The 17,054-nt window shown below is 41.0% G+C and overlaps 2 protein-coding genes and 1 non-coding gene across 5 annotated transcripts in view; all 3 read left to right on the top strand.

Moving 5' to 3' along the window:
• Window positions 1-220: 220 nt before the first annotated feature.
• Window positions 221-11,476, top strand: LOC102076432 (uncharacterized). The gene is made up of 10 exons (XM_019350021.2): window positions 221-495; window positions 1,054-1,196; window positions 1,863-1,980; window positions 2,100-2,199; window positions 6,872-7,059; window positions 7,635-7,768; window positions 8,485-8,611; window positions 8,911-9,007; window positions 9,132-9,207; window positions 9,403-11,476. Exons 1-10 carry the CDS (start codon window positions 438-440, stop codon window positions 9,484-9,486), a joined length of 1,125 nt encoding a protein of 374 aa, XP_019205566.1. The 5' UTR covers window positions 221-437; the 3' UTR covers window positions 9,487-11,476.
• Window positions 11,477-14,682: 3,206 nt separating this feature from the next.
• Window positions 14,683-14,756, top strand: trnar-ucu (transfer RNA arginine (anticodon UCU)). Its single transcript has one exon. It is a non-coding gene; the product is annotated as a tRNA-Arg (tRNA).
• A 1,972-nt stretch (window positions 14,757-16,728) lies between these two features.
• Window positions 16,729-17,054, top strand: part of kirrel1a (kirre like nephrin family adhesion molecule 1a) — a 31,700-nt gene continuing 31,374 nt past the window's right edge. For all 3 annotated transcript variants that reach the window (XM_025905612.1, XM_005455201.4, XM_013274519.3), the window contains exon 1: window positions 16,729-17,035. In XM_025905612.1, coding sequence (XP_025761397.1) covers window positions 16,990-17,035 — 46 coding nt within the window. In that variant the 5' untranslated portion in view covers window positions 16,729-16,989. The remainder of the gene's footprint in view (window positions 17,036-17,054) is intronic.

Raw genomic sequence — 17,054 nt, 5'->3', positions numbered from 1 at the left:
GTTAGATTTTGTTTGAAAATTGGTTCTGAGACTTACAAATGTGTCTTAGTAGTTGTGGAAAGGTTTAATATAGGTTATTTATTTTACATAAAAATTGAATATGTGTACTGAAAAATATGACTTAAAAAAGGGAAGAAAGCACAACATTGCCTGTCAGTGCGTGCGTCAGCGTGTCTACATCAGAAGGAGGAAGCGCACCACCCACTTCCAGCCTCCCACTATTTTTCTGTGCCTTCCTCCCAAGAAGCTGGAAGCGAAAGTAGATCAGAGGCATGGGCAGACGTCTCTCTGCTTTTGTCTTCTGAACAGCTGTGACCACACAGAGTCTGAGAAGCAGAGGACCCCGTTTCAAGAGCGCTTCCCCCGCTCTCCTCACAACAGTAACTGAGGAGATAGAAAGTTTTCAGGGGGAGAGCTGAACACACGGGATCAGCAGGATGTTCCCAAGTTTGTTGCTTCTGTGCTGCCTGTCTCTGACGATCGAATCCAGCCACGGTAAGACGATCTACACGCCCACGCTTACGACACATTTACCTGGGCTCTTGTTATTGTCTGCTTCTTTGACACCTTTTCCCAGTTTTCTCACTGGGGTCATTTGCGGTGATTCCCACAAGTGACGTCACATCTGGCATTCGCCACTGTGGAGCTGGACAGTAAAACAGACTTTGGAAAAAAGAGAAAACTTTGTGGGAGAATGTGTCTCGTGTAAATCACGCATGTAAATCCTGTCGGCTCACCCTCATGTTAGTATTTCCATCCGGATTCTGTTTACGTGACAGAAACCGGAGGAATCAGGCTTTTTTAAATGCCGCGATTATCCACGTAGAAATCTGAAAGCAGGAATCAGATCTGGTCAATAGACTGTTCAGCGCCTACAGCGCCTGGCAGATACGCAGAAGCGTGAATGTTCTCTAAGCCTTGAGGGAAAGATTTTTTCCCTCCTGAGTGACTGGCTCAGCTCAACAGCTTGCTTGGCGAGCCACATAAAGCGTCTTTATTCGCTGCTCCTGCAGATGTTGACTGATTTTCTGTTCTTTCTCCTTCTTCACTAAGGCGAAATCTTACCACCACGAAATGCGTCCCTGCGGTGGGTTAACGACTTTGACTATAACGTGACCTGGGTACCACCAGAGAATTCTGTCGGATGCAAGTATGAAGTTTATTCAGATATAAACAAACAAGACTACGACTTCACTGTAAGTACGCTTATATGTGTATATGCTTAGTTTAAAAGCTTGTATATTCATTGTGATTACACGACTTGTATAATTTCAAAGGAAATGAGTCTTTCGTCAGTTAATAACTACTAACTCCTGGAAAGACGGCTGCTAAGGGACTGCAAGTAATCTCAACCACCTCCTGGAAGTAGAGGCTCATTATTTGCATACTGCTGAAAAACATTTTCAGATATGAAAAGTAGGTTTGCGTAATTTCTAGATTTTGCATAAACAACCGCTATTTTAAGTTTTGGCTCGGGAGTTGAGGGGAAGACCGTGTTGTGTTACAGTGTACCGTTTCTCCAGCTGCACTCTTGTGGACCTCACATGTTTAAGCCATGACAGCTATAGCTGTGTGTATGTGTAGCACTGAGTCCTGGGCTTTCTAGGTCTCCCGTGGTAACCGGACCACTGTTGTCTTCACCCTGCACATCTTCTCTCAGCCTTTGGTATTTCTCGGGCTTCTTGTGTTCCTTCTTCCTGACGTTTCTCTCACTCGGTATTCTATTACTACGACCCTTTTCTTCTGCATGTACACCACAACTATGTCTGGTTGGTTAGCCAGTTTTTCAAACAAAAGATCTGAGATTAGTTTAGACTGTTTACTCAAATTAGTTTTTTTTTCTTTTCTGTTTCTCTAAATAGTCCAATACTTTCCATATTTTGGATGAGGTAATGAATGGAAACGTCTTAAATGTGGGTATCAGAAGTCGTTGTAATAAGTCAACGAGCGAGCCAGTGGTCGTCAGTGAAACTAATCCAGGTAATTCTCACCACTGACTCTGCTTTATTGTAAAAAAAATGCTTTTGAGCCACATATGAAGCAAATTGCTGTCTATCTGTTTGATTATTAATCTGTATCTGTGTCTCTGTTGCTCTCAGAGCTGGTGACAGATTTTCAGTGCTACGTCCACTCCCAAAAACAAACAAACTGCTCTTGGTCACCAACCTGTATCGCTGCAGATCTCCGTTTCTTCTACAAGTATGTGCTTTTCTATTATGCAGTTTTAAGAAATAGAAATTCAGCATTACGCAGTGCAGGTAGTTTTGTAATTTTGCAACACTTCCTGATAGTCAGTGGTCACTCTGAGCTGAAGTGGAAGTAACGAGCCAGAGTTCAATCAGGGCTAAATTCTTGTGTTTAAATGGCTCTGTCTTTTTTGCCAGCTGCAGGCTGTTTGTTGGGGGTGTGGGGATTTATGCATACAAAACCAAACCATATTTGGCAATGTAACCTTAAATGAAGAGGATTAAGTGATAACTCAAGCCAACTGTAACACGCCGGAGCCCTGATATCCCAATGGACTGCCGTTTAAGGTCATGTATTTAAATAGGCAAAACCTAAGCAAATTAAGTAAACGTCTTCACAAACTTGAAACAAATATGTTGCAAGTAAAAAGAAAAAGAAAAAACAAACAAAGAAACCTAAAAGCAAATACTGAAATGAACTAAAGCAACACAGCAGTTTTCTGCATGACTGTCCATAAAAATGAAGTGATCTTGGACACAAGTGTGGATCATGTATCCAAACGCATTTCTATTTATTTAACTTTTATATTGCCAATCCAGATCACAAGATATGTTACCAGTTTACATAGGAAACCCAAGACCTGCTGCATTGTACAAAGAAAAACTCTGCTGCTCATTCAGTGTAGTCCTATTGCCCTATTTTGTTTTAAAAGGCACTCAGAATTATCATAAATAACAATTTAACAATGTGTGTCGGGGCGATCGTGGCTCAAGAGTTGGGAGTTCGCCTGGCAATCGGAAGATTGCCGGTTCGAGCCCCGGCTTGGACAGTCTCGGTCGTTGTGTCCTTGGGCAAGACACTTCACCCGTTGCCTACTGGTGGTGGTCAGAGGGCCCGGTGGCGCCAGTGTCCGGCAGCCTCGCCTCTGTCAGTGCGCCCCAGGGTGGCTGTGGCTACAACGTAGCTTACCATCACCAGTGTGTGAATGTGTGCGTGAATGGGTGGATGACTGGATGTGTAAAGCGCTTTGGGGTCCTTAGGGACTAGTAAAGCGCTATACAAATACAGGCCATTTACCAGGCCATTTACATATAAGGGAAGTGGCTGCTTCTCACTCTCTTTGTCACATCAACAGCAACATGACTTTATATTAAATTTATCAGCCTCACCAAGGGGGAGGGGAAATGTGTCATGAGAGAGCATAAGAACATTAGCATCAACGGCTCCTCTGTGGAGATCGTCGACAGCACCAAATTCCTGGGCGTCCACCTGGAGAAGGACCTCGGCTGGTCCGTCAACACCAGCTCCCTGCACAAGAAAGCCCAGCAGCGTCTCTTCTTTCTGAGAAGACTGAGAAAGGCCCAGCTTCCACCACCGATCCTGACCACCTTCTATAGAGGAACTATCGAGAGCATCCTGAGTGGCTGCATCACTGTCTGGTTTGGGAACTGTGCCATATCGGACCGCAACACCCTACAGCGGATAGTGGGAACAGCAGAGAAGATCATCGGGGTCTCTCTCCCCTCTATTGAGGACATCTACACCACACGCTGCATTCGCAAAGCCACCAGCATTGTGGCTGATCGGACACACCCCTCTTACACACTCTTCACACTCCTGCCATCTGGAAAAAGGTACCGAAGCATTCGGGCACACACATCCAGACTGTGCAACAGCTTTTTTCCACAAGCCATCCGTCTCCTCAACAAAAAGGGATTGGACTGATAAACACACACACACACACACACACACACACACACACACACACACACACACACACACTATCACTCAGCTTAACTCAACTACCTCAAAGCATTGAGACTGGACTGACTAATCAACATAAGCGCAAACACACTGACCTACACCACCAAACTATCGTACACACCAACCTGTAAATGCTCTTTTGCACAATATTATTACACTAACTTCTTTACTTCCTAATTTTTGCTGCTACACTAAGGAATGTTTACTGTTCCTTCACTACCTAGCTACTACCTACCAAGTTTTCCTTAGATAGTTAGATAGTTAGTTTTTGGTAATTTATGTTAGGTCAGTCTGTCTTGTCTCTGCTAGCCAGCTAACTAGGCCTCTTAGTTAGCTAGTTTAGTGTTTTCTGTTAATTTATGTTGTAAATTTATGTTGCATGTAGCACCTTGGTTCTGGAGGAACGTCGTTTCGTTTTAACTGTATATGGTTGAAGTGACAATAAAGCCAACTTGAACTTGAACTGAACATTTCTTATTAGCATGAGCAGCAGGACCCAGTTACACATTAACTCAGTTTTTGCATTGGCTGAACAAAACCAGAATTATTCACCCCGCTCTTACCTAGAGCTGTCCCAGGGGAGGAACCTGGAGGCAGGTCTGTGCTCTGACAAAGAAGTGCTCTTTTGGGGTAAAATGGTAGATTAAAAGTGCAGCTTGGTGATTAAAGGGCACCTAGATTAGAAGAAGGGATTTTAAATTTTCATCCACACTGCCCGGTAGCCAGTGCATCGAAGATAATATTGGAGAGGTATATGTTTAATCCGTCTGGGCCACAGAGCTCCACTGTTATCCATGACTGTAACACTTAAATGAGGTGTTTCTGCTCTAAATAACCTACCACACCCTGCGAAGTCAACTAACCCAGCTAAATGTCTCATGAGCCGTCGTGCGTAAAGTTTGTGTATTACGAAATTGGCTCTGTTTTTAGCTGGCTAAATCACCACGCTAGCTTGTACTGAACACGTAACAAGTTCAGGAGCAGAGTGTTTTTTCTGTAAATCGGCTAGAAGCACCACATTTTCACTGAGTCTTTTATTTACTACATTTTTTTAAAGTGTATTGTAGATTCTCTACTATATATATACTGGTGTTTTATATGTGCAGGTTGTCAGGCGTGCCTTACTAAAACCAATGAGTGAAGAGCAAACTGTGCCTAGTGTGGGTGAAATTTCTGTTATTAAAGTCTGCAACACAGTCAGCTGTGGTCAAGCTATTTTAATTGCTGGATGCAGGAGAGCTAACACACATCAAACATCACAGTTCTACAGTCATGAGAGCTCTAACCTTGGGATGTCCCAGCGTCCCTTTAATAACATCACACACACTCTCTGTATCTTTTCAGTTACAACAGTCTTTTGTCCCACCCGGGCTGTTGCTGGCCAGGGAAGACTTTCCCACTATCTATTTTCCAGGAAGCACCTGGCACTGGTCTTCTTGGGAGTTTCGTCCTTCTATGCCCTAACAGTTAGAGGTTAACTTAGTGAAACATCGTTAAGCATATCTAAGCAGTTTTCACCAGGTCATATTGACACACACACATCCTTCATCTAAGAAGGAAAAGGTCAAACAAAATCCTACAGTAAAATTCTAAAGACCTAAATCTAAATGTGAGGATAAACTAGAATTTTTCCCCATTACACTAGCATTATAAGGAATTATAATCATTATATCCTTATATCATTATAAGGGAATGGGTAGAGGGCGCTCACGGGGATCATTTTTTTGTGGAAGAAGAGTCTTATGACCTGTGAAATGCTGCTTTTTATATGAGCACGCTCAGAAGCTGAAGCAGAAAGCACTGCTTAACAGTGATAACTTTAATCTCCAGCAGGGGTTTTAGGTTCTAGCTTTTATTTGCAGCATACCCCTCTGATCTTGCTAGACTCGTTGATTGAGCTGACTTCCGGGAAGGTTGTACATACATAATGGCATTCACTTGGAGAGTGTTATTCCTCACTGTCCACTGATTTTGTCGGGATGCTGTTGAAATGATTCAGAAATGTGAGAATTGTGTGTTTAAGTTGTTGCTTCAAATTTGTTATGACCGCACTCTTGTATCCAAAACACGAAGGCTAACTTTCACAATAGCGGATCTATTGCCTCACCCGTCGACATCGTCGAGAAGTTCATTGTCAACATAAACTTTTTAAAAGTGTCTCAGATAACGAAGGTGACAATGACAGTATTATGTGAATATCATGGTATTTGCATAATACTGTTACCAAGATGAGACTGAATCCAGAAGCCACTCCTGTTTTGTTAGGCTGCAACAAAGACCCATTTTCCTATGAACTTTTATCTTCTTTGTTTCCCAGTGAGAGTGCAAATAAGGAAGGTAAAAGAAACTGTTTAATTATACAGTTTCATAGATGTTAAATTAGTATCTTAAACTAAAATGGTTTTTTTTTTTTTGTTTTTTTTTTGCATCACGAAACTTTACAAAACATTGCATAAAACTGCAGCATCGCTAGTCCACGTAGCAAAAGACTGTAGTTCTCATGAATGCATTGACACTCTAGGTTTCAACACATTCATGCGTCACAATTGTGTCCAAACTTTGACACTGTAGGTAGAAATATTGTACATGGTATTGATAACTGGCTGTTTCCCACTGGGTGGTTTCTTTGTTAAAAACACTTATTACATTTTGCATTTAAAATATCCAACAAAATGTGTCAAGATTAAAGAAATTCTTCACATTTTATTATTTTATTTGGTGGCTGGGTCCCCCAGTCTATGTGATGCTGTTGTTGCACACTTGCAAGAAACACATTTCCCCTGGTTATTCTATTCTGCAGCACCGAGAGGCAAAATCATGCCAATGTCTTATTATTAGTTCATCGTATTGTCCTTTCCTTTTGGAATATACCGTGTGTTGGTAAAAAAAAGTAAATCACCTTTTTCTTTATGTTTCCAAGGTCTGAGATTGAGCGGTATTCCATCGTCAGTGGAGTAGAAGAATGCCCATTGTATACTTACACTGATGGTCTGAGGACTGGCTGTTATCTGCCAGTGAGCATACAACATTCTATAAAGGTCTTGTTTAAAACAACACTGAACAACAAAACTGTCAGGAACACCTTCCTTAAACACCTCATTCACTTTGGTAAGCTGTGTAGTGGTCAGTGCTAATTTAGAATTTAAAAGTAATGCGAGGGGAAACTTGTGTTGAAATATGTTGTGCTTCCTCATTCAGTTTCTGGGGTATAATTTGTGCTTTTTCTCCTTTCTTGGAAATGTTTTAGCTGTTATCATGGTGTGTGTGTGTGTGTGTGTGTGTGTGTGTGTGTGTGTGCGCGCGTGCGTGTGTGTGTGTGTGTGTGTGTGTGTGTGTGCGCGCGCGTGCGTGTTTGTGTTTGTGTGTGTGTGTGTGTGTGTGCGCGCGCGTGCGTGTTTGTGTGTGTGTGTGTGTGTGTGTGTGTGTGTGTGTGCGCGCGTGCGTGTTTGTGTGTGTGTGTGTGTGTGTGCGTGTGTGCGTGTGTGTGTGTGTGTGTGTGTGTGTGTGGGTGGTGGGGGGGCATGCATCTGTGTGTATCTGGTAGTGTTTATTGTATGACACAATCTAGAACCGCCAACTTTTCGAAAGGCAAAATATACACTGGTTTGCATTATGAGTTGCATTCAAGGCACCTCTGGTTAGCTTGTACTAACTGCAACATCTGTCTGTTATTCTCTGTGCAGTGAGACCACCACCCCTTAACTGGAAAGTCAAGAAGAGTGGAAATCAATTTAATATTACTTGGTACCCTCCTGAAGTGCTTGCACTGGACGAGTGGGAATATATAATAAATTACACTGAGTGTGGTCAAGTAAAAGTAAGAATAACAACAATACAATCTTACTTTGTCTGTCACGTCCATTAGTTTAAAGTAATGTGTGTTATGATTGTGTTAAAAAACTAATAACTGAAAGCACTTAGAGAATGAGTTTAAGCATTAGAGTGAACTTGGGGGACACGGTAAGGAGTTCAAAACATTGTGTGGGAGCTCATATAAGACATGGGGTCCTTTGTGTTAAAGGACGTCTGTTAGAGGCTAACTCATATTTCAGTGGAAAGATTATATAACCTTTTTTTTTTTTTTTTTTTTAACTGGGAAAGTCTTGGAATCCCAGAGGTGGGGGTGGGGGGGGGGGGGGGAGTGGCTAAGGATCAGCATCTAGGGCTTTCTCTGGAACAGGACTTAGGTTAAATACAATCTTAAGCCATGCTAGCACGATAGCTCTTGGTTTGGGAATAATGGTAGCCATCATATCCAGAAAGATATGGAGAACATAAGGAGAAAATTACAGACTTTTCTCCAAGCAGCTAAAGTAGCTTTTTATTAAAAAACTCATCAGTTATAGTAGCGGTTGTTATATTTGGCAGAAATCTACAGGGTCCCAAGTGGATGAGCCCAAAATAAATATTTAAATTTGTCCTTGATGGTTATGTGCTGAATTTTGCACACTCACAGATGTTTCTCTCAGGATGAATTTTTAATCAACTGATTCAAGGCTCAAATTAATAGTTTCCCTCAAAAACCTTTCACAGAGTCTAACAATACAAAAAGATACATTACATGAGCTGCGCCGGGTCTCTCACTGTAGCTACAGCATGGCTATCAAAGCAAAGAGTGGAACAAAGGGAGAAACACCGTGGACCGACCAACAGTATTTTGGTAAAGTCATTTTCTCTTTTGTCTCTTTTTTTCTAATCTTGTGTTAATAAAAAACAGAATGCACTGACTTATAATTGTTTACTTAATTATAAAGGCCATACATTCTTCTCTGCGGTGGCTCTAGTGCAGGCCATCTGCTAATCAGAAGATAGTTTGATCTCTGGGTGTAAATGGGTGAATGAAGCCGACAAGTTATTTTCTCTATTCAAAAAGCTGAAAAGGAAAAGTAACATCAAAGACTGAAACATGAAACTGTTTCATTGTTGCTGAAATTAATGCTTATATGTGTTTGCATGCAGATGCAGACTCAAGCTTCAGTCCATTAGTGTTTCTTGCAATTATAATCCCATTGGTGGTTGCCACACTGACAGTCGTGACTGTGATGTGTTACCAGAAGTAAGTAAAAAGTCTCTTCTTCTTACTGAATGGATCCTGTTGTTCGTTGGCTTTGTTTTGGTTTTATTTTGTTCTGCTTTTTTGGGGCTACGCTAACCTCTGATATTTAACTGTCTCTGTGTAGAAACAAGGATACTATCTTTCCCAAAGTACCAGAGCCTCGGGATCTCCTCAGCGATATCTGTGACAACAACAATAAGGTGAGGTTTTTTGCTCTTTAGGTGTACTTGTGTGCTCGTTTCTGCTTTCTTTTTCTTTGTAAGGCCTGATAGTGCATGCTTCTCATAATCACCGAGGTACTACAAATTATTAGAACTGCATTTGTTGTTTTGTTTTTTCTTTCTCTTAAAAACTATCACATTTCCTTTTCTACTTCTTCTTCTTCCTCTTTTCAGACGGCCCTGTGCAACTTTCATGCGATGACAATGGAAGAAGACAACTGTAAAATTGCTCTTGTGGTAGAGCCCCAAATCAGCTAGCCAGACTGGTGACAAGTGCCCAACGTCCCCTCGTGCTCCCAAAGAAAAAGAACAACTAGAAGCAGCTGCTGCTGCTTCAGCACTTTCTGTTTGGCGCTGCTAAAATCTGACGCCATGAGTCTCACAGTGAAATACAACACTGCATGTCTTTATCATCCCTATGGAGTGACACACAACATATACCAATGCATTAAGTTGATTTTGTATTCACAGCAATTCTCCCATAGCATTTTGATCCCTTATCCCTTATGCTTTGTTTGCACACCAAAGTGGTTCCTTTTTTGGAAATCATGTCGGTTACATAATCAAGCCTAACACAGATGTCCATTTTAGTGCAAGGTCATAGTGTGAATAAGGCATTGCACCGCCATGTGTCAGACACTGTGAGGCCCTTTGGACCCGTCTGCTGCTGCTGCTGATACAGATGAAACAACAACAACAACAGCAACCCCATCGGCAGCAGACGGTGGGCGGCATGGACGGTTGTGAGCTGAGCCTGAATGTTGAGTCAATTCAGAACAGCGTCATCCACGCATGTAAACCAACAGACTTACTACCTTTGTACCGCTTACAGGGCTGTGAAAAAGCATTTGCCCCCTTCCCGATTGCCACACTTAAATATTTTGTCAAGGAAATATTAGCATTAGGTAACACAAGTGAAAATAAAATGCAGGTTTTAAATGATCAGTTCATTCGTTAAGGAAACAAATCTATCCAAAACTAATTTTTCCTATGTAAAAAAAGTAACCGCCTTACACTAAAAATTGTTGGATGGCCTGAAATATGTAATTTGACAATCATTAAGTGGGCAAATACTTTTTCACACCGCCCCAGTGGTGTCACTGTCACAGCTTAAATGTTTTTACTTCGTATATATGGAAGACTTACTGAGCCAGTCTGCTGTTGACCTGTGAGCACTGTCCCTGTCCAGCTGCCATTAACTGTATTAACTGCCATGGATTTCTTGCAGCATGGTGTGCTGTACATAAGAAACAAAGACATGCCCAGCTTTCTGAGAGTATACAATGTAACGAATGTATCACTTAGTGGCCTACTTTACTAACAGTAAAAAACAAAAAGCAGAAAAAATTGCGTTTTTTTGTTTTAGAGGGCCAGAAGGCTGAAAGGTTATACCCACATGTCCTTATGAATCATCAGCCTCATTGTTTGGTCTGTTAATGGACAATAGTCTGGGAAATACCTCATGCTCTTGGAGGAAGGAAATGGCGAAATTTTTTATCAGAAACAGAGGCTGATGATTTAGCTTTTAACAGCACCATGTTTCTTCAGCAACCTTTAACAGAGGATATGAGCCTTGATGAAAGTAACACCCTGTGCTTGTTTACCTTTTTACTTTTTCTCAAATAACCACGGAGATTTAAACCACCTTCTTAAGTTTCTTTTTAACTAATGCTGCCACGTTTGCCCCGTAGCCAGTAACACGGCTGAATCGTCACCTCAGTGGTGCTCAAGGTCTAACTTATAGTTTGGCTTCTCCTCCCGGACAGGAGGTCCAAGTGTCCAAGCACTGAAGCTGTTACGTCTCTCTTTTTTATGTGTGTGTGGGAGGGGCTATAAAGCAATATACAAATGAAACGCAGTGCAAAAACACAGAAGTCTTTGTGTGATAGTGTTAAATGTTTTGATGAAATTATTATAGAGTGCTGAATCTATACGTTTATAATCGACTTTATTTTACTTCCTCTGATCTTGTTTTTTTTTAGGTCTCACATGTAAGATTGTTTTTCATTTTCTTTTTTTTTTTGTGTGGTTTTTACACATTTCTCATGAAGTATTGAGTCCTTCTCATGTTTGAGAACTGTTTCACAAGACAAATTGGACCAAACAAGCCATTTTGATGCTATCTGTCTTTTATTCTTATAAGTATGATTTCTGGCAGCTTGCTGCACTCTTCCTGGACCCTGTTCCAGGATGGAGGTTTCACAAAACTTTGACTTAAAAAATAAACTCTGAGTTGGATTACCTTTGAGATCGCAATTTTGTTCCTTCAGTTTTCAGTTCCAGAACAGCTGATCAGAGAAGTTCGATGAACTCTGAGTATATTTACTCTTTCATGTGCGTGTTAATGCTGTTTATTAAGTAAGGAAAGAAAACCATCATCAGTGGAGCTCCATTATCAGGATTGCCCGTGGGTAAATAAACAGCAACGCCTCCGTTTTAATCCTGTGGACCGAGGAATGCTAACACAGTGCAGACCGTGGCATTTATCTTAAAAAAACAGGAGGGAAGAAGAGAGACTGTAATGAGCTTATCACCACTGACAGTACAGAAATTTGAATATAAAACATATCATTTTCCAGAATGTTTGCTGTTATTTAGTCAGCTTTAATTTTCATTAGATAAAGCCAGAATCCTGGCCGAATTCAAATTTGCCTCCAGAATACACGAACAGCTACAAGGTCTGTTTTTCCTCATCTTTGCTGTACTACGTATGTGGCCGGTCTCTCTGGCCACATGGACAAACACCTGATCGGGGGGACAATGTTCTCCACAGCCACTGTTTCTAGATAGCGGGGCAAAGAATGCATGAATTTTTTGGCAGAGGTAACTGCACACAAATCAGTGAGCAGGAGTACAAGAATTTTTTTATGTGTCGTGTGTTAGATTGATTTTCCTTTTCTTTCTTCTTTTTTTTGGATTTTTGCAAGTTTCTCATGAAGTATTGAGTCTTAATCATGTTGAACTGACAGTTTGTTTGGGTTCATGTTTGGGACTTCCAGATAAGCTCAATTTCAGTTCCAGAACAGCTGATCAGAGAAGTTTGATGAACTCTGAGTATGTTTGAAATTTATAAGTCATGACAAATCAGTGAGCATGAGTAAAAAATGTTTTTTTCTATTCAATAATCTTGAAAAATGTCTGCCTGTGCCTTAGTGTCCACTTATAATCACTCTTTTTTTCAGAATAACTACATTTTTAAATGGATTTCCAAATATTTTTGAACAACAGCAACAAATTTCCTTAATATAATATTGTGTTCTTTATATAGTTATTTTCCCTTCTGTCATTTTGTCATCATACTGTAACTAACATGTGTCTCATTCGTCTGTACGAGTACTACCATCACATAATCGTGCTCGGAATTTCACAATTTTGAATTTCATAGTAAACGGTTTCTCAGATCCACTTCTGCAAATCATGTTTTCGAGGGTGTCGTGACAGTGTCAAAACTTAGGCAATACCAACAAAGATTCAGAAGCAAACCGAGTAAAGGCAGATCAAGTTTCACTGATTAGGGTCTCTGATCTAACAGAAATCAAAACCGAGGTATAGTGGGCTCAAAGAGCGCCATGTGTCTGCTGCTGGAAGTAAACGGTTTATTTCCCTCTCTGAAGTTTCAGATCCCCTTAGTAGTAATGGCATCACACAACTGCAGAAGAACAAGGTTTTCTTCAGTATAATAAGGAAGTTGTGTAATCTGCTTTAAATAGAAAAAATTGGGACTTTTCTTGGAGAAACCAAAGATTCTTTTCTATAAATGGTCTTCCTTAAGTTTTCTGTGAAATGGCTAGCTTCTGTTAATCTTTCAAAGTCTCTAAGCCTGCATGCATGCGATTAAACTAAAGTCCAAATATCAGCACTCAAATTTCAAGCTGAGGGACGTGTCTGTGCTTGTGGACTCTGAGTCTTGTGTCCATTTAAAAGAAGCCAGTTAGATTAGATTTGGGCGGATGTTCCTTTGCAGGGTAGACGTGGGGAAACCGGGGTTGGTTGTCACATTGCTGAGTGCTGCCACTTTAGAGGCCACTGTGGAATTCTATTGATATCATACAGTTTGTAGTTTTCATGGGTCAGAGTAAGTTTTCTTTCTTTTTTTTGTTATTGTATTAAAAGATGACACAATATTCGTCTTTTATAAAAAGCTGAAGGTAATAGCTTTGATTTAAATCAGCTTTTCACCAGCCAGCTAAAGGTTAAAATTTTGAGAGGAATGTTTTTGTTTTTCTTTCTTTCTTTTTTGTTTCTTTGTTGGAACAATGGTTTGTGTTGAGCCAAAGGGACCCCAAAAGGACCCCAAAGGAAGTATGATGTTGATGTATTGTGCGCCAGAACTGATTACCCCTGATTATCCCTGGCAATTCAGGGATATACCTTTCATAACTGTGACTCGTGCTACTCTGAGTAAATTACGGGGTTGCTAGATCAAAGACTAGCAACCTTAAAATGGAGATCCCTGAAAATTTGCTTACCTGGATGATCAAGCACACATGGAGACTTAAAAAGGTTTAGAGTCGGTTTGATATTGATGTCATTCACTGTGGTTCTCGTGCTTACACTGCCTTGCTCACTATTGTAAATTCCTTCATTTCACTTCTCTTACGTCACAATAATTACCAGTGCTTCAGCTGATCAGCAATTCATGCAAAACAAAAAGTGTAGCAACCAACCCTACTGTCTGCAAGACGTGTCTTCACAGCTGTACGACGGGACAAAACCCTGAGTGACATGAAATGAATCGAGATGTCTCACTCTGTGGTTTCTGGGGACGTGCATAACTGGATTCTGATGCAACCCTGGTGTAATGTCAGCAGGATGTCAGTCTCTTTAGTGAGTCTGCGCTTCCACTCATAAACATAAAAACGACAGTGACGGTGGCCTGTAAAACTGACATTACACAAATATGAAATATCACACACAACAGCCGACATTAGAAAGACATTTCATTTAGGCGTATTAAAGGCCGTCCGCTAAAATAGACGTTTAATTTATGTGACGCTTAAGAAAAGCCTTTAATCGTTTTCGTTACTAAATCCGTCAACTTACCGACACTCAACCTAAAAATTAAAACATTTGATTATTTTGCTCCCACAAAAACCATTTTCGCTCTGTGGGGCTATTCTAATAGCTTGCACTAAGATACCGTAAGTACATTTAGCGTCTCGGTGGTGCAGTTTCAAAGTTAAAGCCATAGTTACGAATTCGCGTTAAATAATTATCTGCAAGGCTCCGCGGCTTTTATTTTTTACACACTACTTCTGGATTTCCCCTTACACACAGGTTAGCTTCGCGGAGTCCTCCCCTCATCGCTGAACAACAGCGGCCTCTCGTGGTGAAAATAAGGCACTGCCAATATGTCGGCTCACAGTGGTCCTGATGCTGCGGGGATGCAGAGAGCGGCGGTATGAGAGGATGTGAAGTATGTAAACCTTGGCAGAGAGGGGAAATCCTGGCGCAGTCTCTGTGGCGCAATGGAATAGCGCGCTGGACTTCTAATCCAGAGGCTCCGGGTTCGAGTCCCGGCAGAGATGAGTCACTCTGTGTGCCGCACGGCAGACCTGCGATATTTTTCTTATCAAATTGTGAGGGTGCGGGTGACATTTTGATTGCAGATGATCATGCTATTAATAGTCAGCCCTAATTGGGAGCTCAGAAGGTTGATGCTCAGCTACACAGAGCACACAAACATAAATATAACCTCGAGTATAGATTTAATGCAGGAGCTGTCAACATGAGCCTGCCTGTTCTGTTCTGATATCCCAGTCTGATTAGTTTATGCTCTCCTTACGGCTCTATGTTACCTTATTCATGTCCTCTTTCAAGTCCGCCTTTGGTACTGATTTAGTATTTATGTCTTCATTTTCAAGAAGCTTAAAACCAATAAAATAGATTATATAGGTATATAGCTATAACATCTTGGTTTTTAAACATTGGGATTTTTCCCCCAATTATATTTCTCCGTTTAAAAACTTTAGTAAGAGTTTGATAAATGTCATTTTCCAGTACCTATGACCAAAACTAACAATCCTTATCCAACTTTGCAATGTATTTTACAAAATAAGCAACCGCGAGCCAAAAAAATGAAAACATTTAGACTTTTGACTGTAGCCAGTGCAGTGTATTTATAGTACCGCAAAGGCTTTTATCAGCCAGCATGTAGATGGCTTTATTATTATTAGCATTATTATTATTGTTATCAAAATATGATTACCTCAGGTTTTATCATTACTACATTTCGCCTCTAACATCCCCGGTGAAATGTGTGTCTGCGCGCGCATATATTTTCGGGCATCTTGTTCCAGTAGTGCTCAGAGAACTCGCAGCGTAGGTCTGGGTCCTGAACGCAAGGGGGCGCTCCAGCATCAGCGTAATCCCCGCTACTTACAGCGAGTCGGGAGGAACCAGCTCAGTGTGGAGACCTACTGAGCTGTGACAGCTACAGTAGGCCTGTCACGGGAATCCGTCACTAAAACCACTCTCCTACATGATGTGGCAAGAATAAGGACATGGGGTGTTTAGTCATCACAATGGCATCACTGCGCAGTCAATATTATTCTAACGATGTCGCTGCAGATTCTGTTGCTATAATAATAATAATAATGATAGAAAAACTAAAAACCCTTGCTGTAACCCAATGCTTGTACTATCTCCTCTATTATTTTAGGTGCACAGTGCTTATATGTTGCTCATAACAACATAAGTTGTACACTACAGGCAATGTTATGATATTTGATCATAACACCAGTTTATTACTTTAACCCGTCTGTATTCACATTAGTGTAAAAAATAAGTTTCTGTTCAAACAGATGACCTCACGTTGACCTTAATGTGTACATGTTGATAATTTTAGGGTTACAGCTTATTTCATTACCTAATGCCACACAGTAAGCAGGAGAAAACAAGCAGTTCCGGCTACAGCAAATGTGTCAAAATGATTATGCCTCTCTAAGCTGGTTTATTTTTTATTTTTTTATTTATTTAATGCCCCCCCCCCTTTTAACGGTGTTGGCCTGTTAAAGATCCAGAGGGAGAGGGAGAAGGGGGCAGTGCTGTGGCTCTGCTGACGTGATACTGAGAGAGAGAAAGAGAGAGCGGAATGTGCCGCTAATGAGAATATGACGTCAAGTCGGACAGATTACTACGACAACACCGGAAGTAGCGCGCAGGATCATACTCAGTAAACGTTTACATTAATTGTATTTCACTATCATTTTTGTTTTTATGTATCATAGAGGATTAAGAAGAAATCAACGGCATTCGAGTTGTTAGAATATTATTTCTACTCGCCTATTATTTGAAATGAGCTCTCACACTTTGTCAAAGTTCCCTAAAAAGTAAAAGTAATGCAAATACAAATCTTAAAGTCACAGAACACCCAACAGTATTAAGACCTTTCATACAGTGCTTCTGAGTAAATGCTTAAGAAGCAATAACATAGCTACTTAAAACCGCCTGCTTCGAATTTTATTTTGTTTTGACGCTCTCACCGGAAGTAAGGTTTATCATTGCCGCTCGCTTAGCGCCTCGGTGTAGTAGAAAACGGACTGCCGCTTGAGAGAGCAGGAGAGAGGTAAAGAAAAAAAGCAGTGAAATGGTATAAAACTCGAGCCAGTGCAAGCCTAGTAAGGGGGGAGACGAGGAGGGACAACGCCAGAGGATTATTGTTCTGTCTGTAATTACCGTCAAAGTCCTGTAAACTCCCGCTTTTTGATGCTGTCCTCACGGAGGTTTGAGCCAATAACGGACTTATTGGTCGGCTGAACCATGCAGAGGCTGCTGCTCCTGAGTTTGGTGCTGAGTTTTCAAACTGGTAAGACTACATTTTCTCT

Source organism: Oreochromis niloticus, linkage group LG3 (assembly GCF_001858045.2).
Source record: "Oreochromis niloticus isolate F11D_XX linkage group LG3, O_niloticus_UMD_NMBU, whole genome shotgun sequence".
NCBI lineage: Eukaryota > Metazoa > Chordata > Actinopteri > Cichliformes > Cichlidae > Oreochromis > Oreochromis niloticus.
Note: the sequence above shows the minus strand (reverse complement) of the source record. Positions and strands in the feature narration are given on the sequence as shown.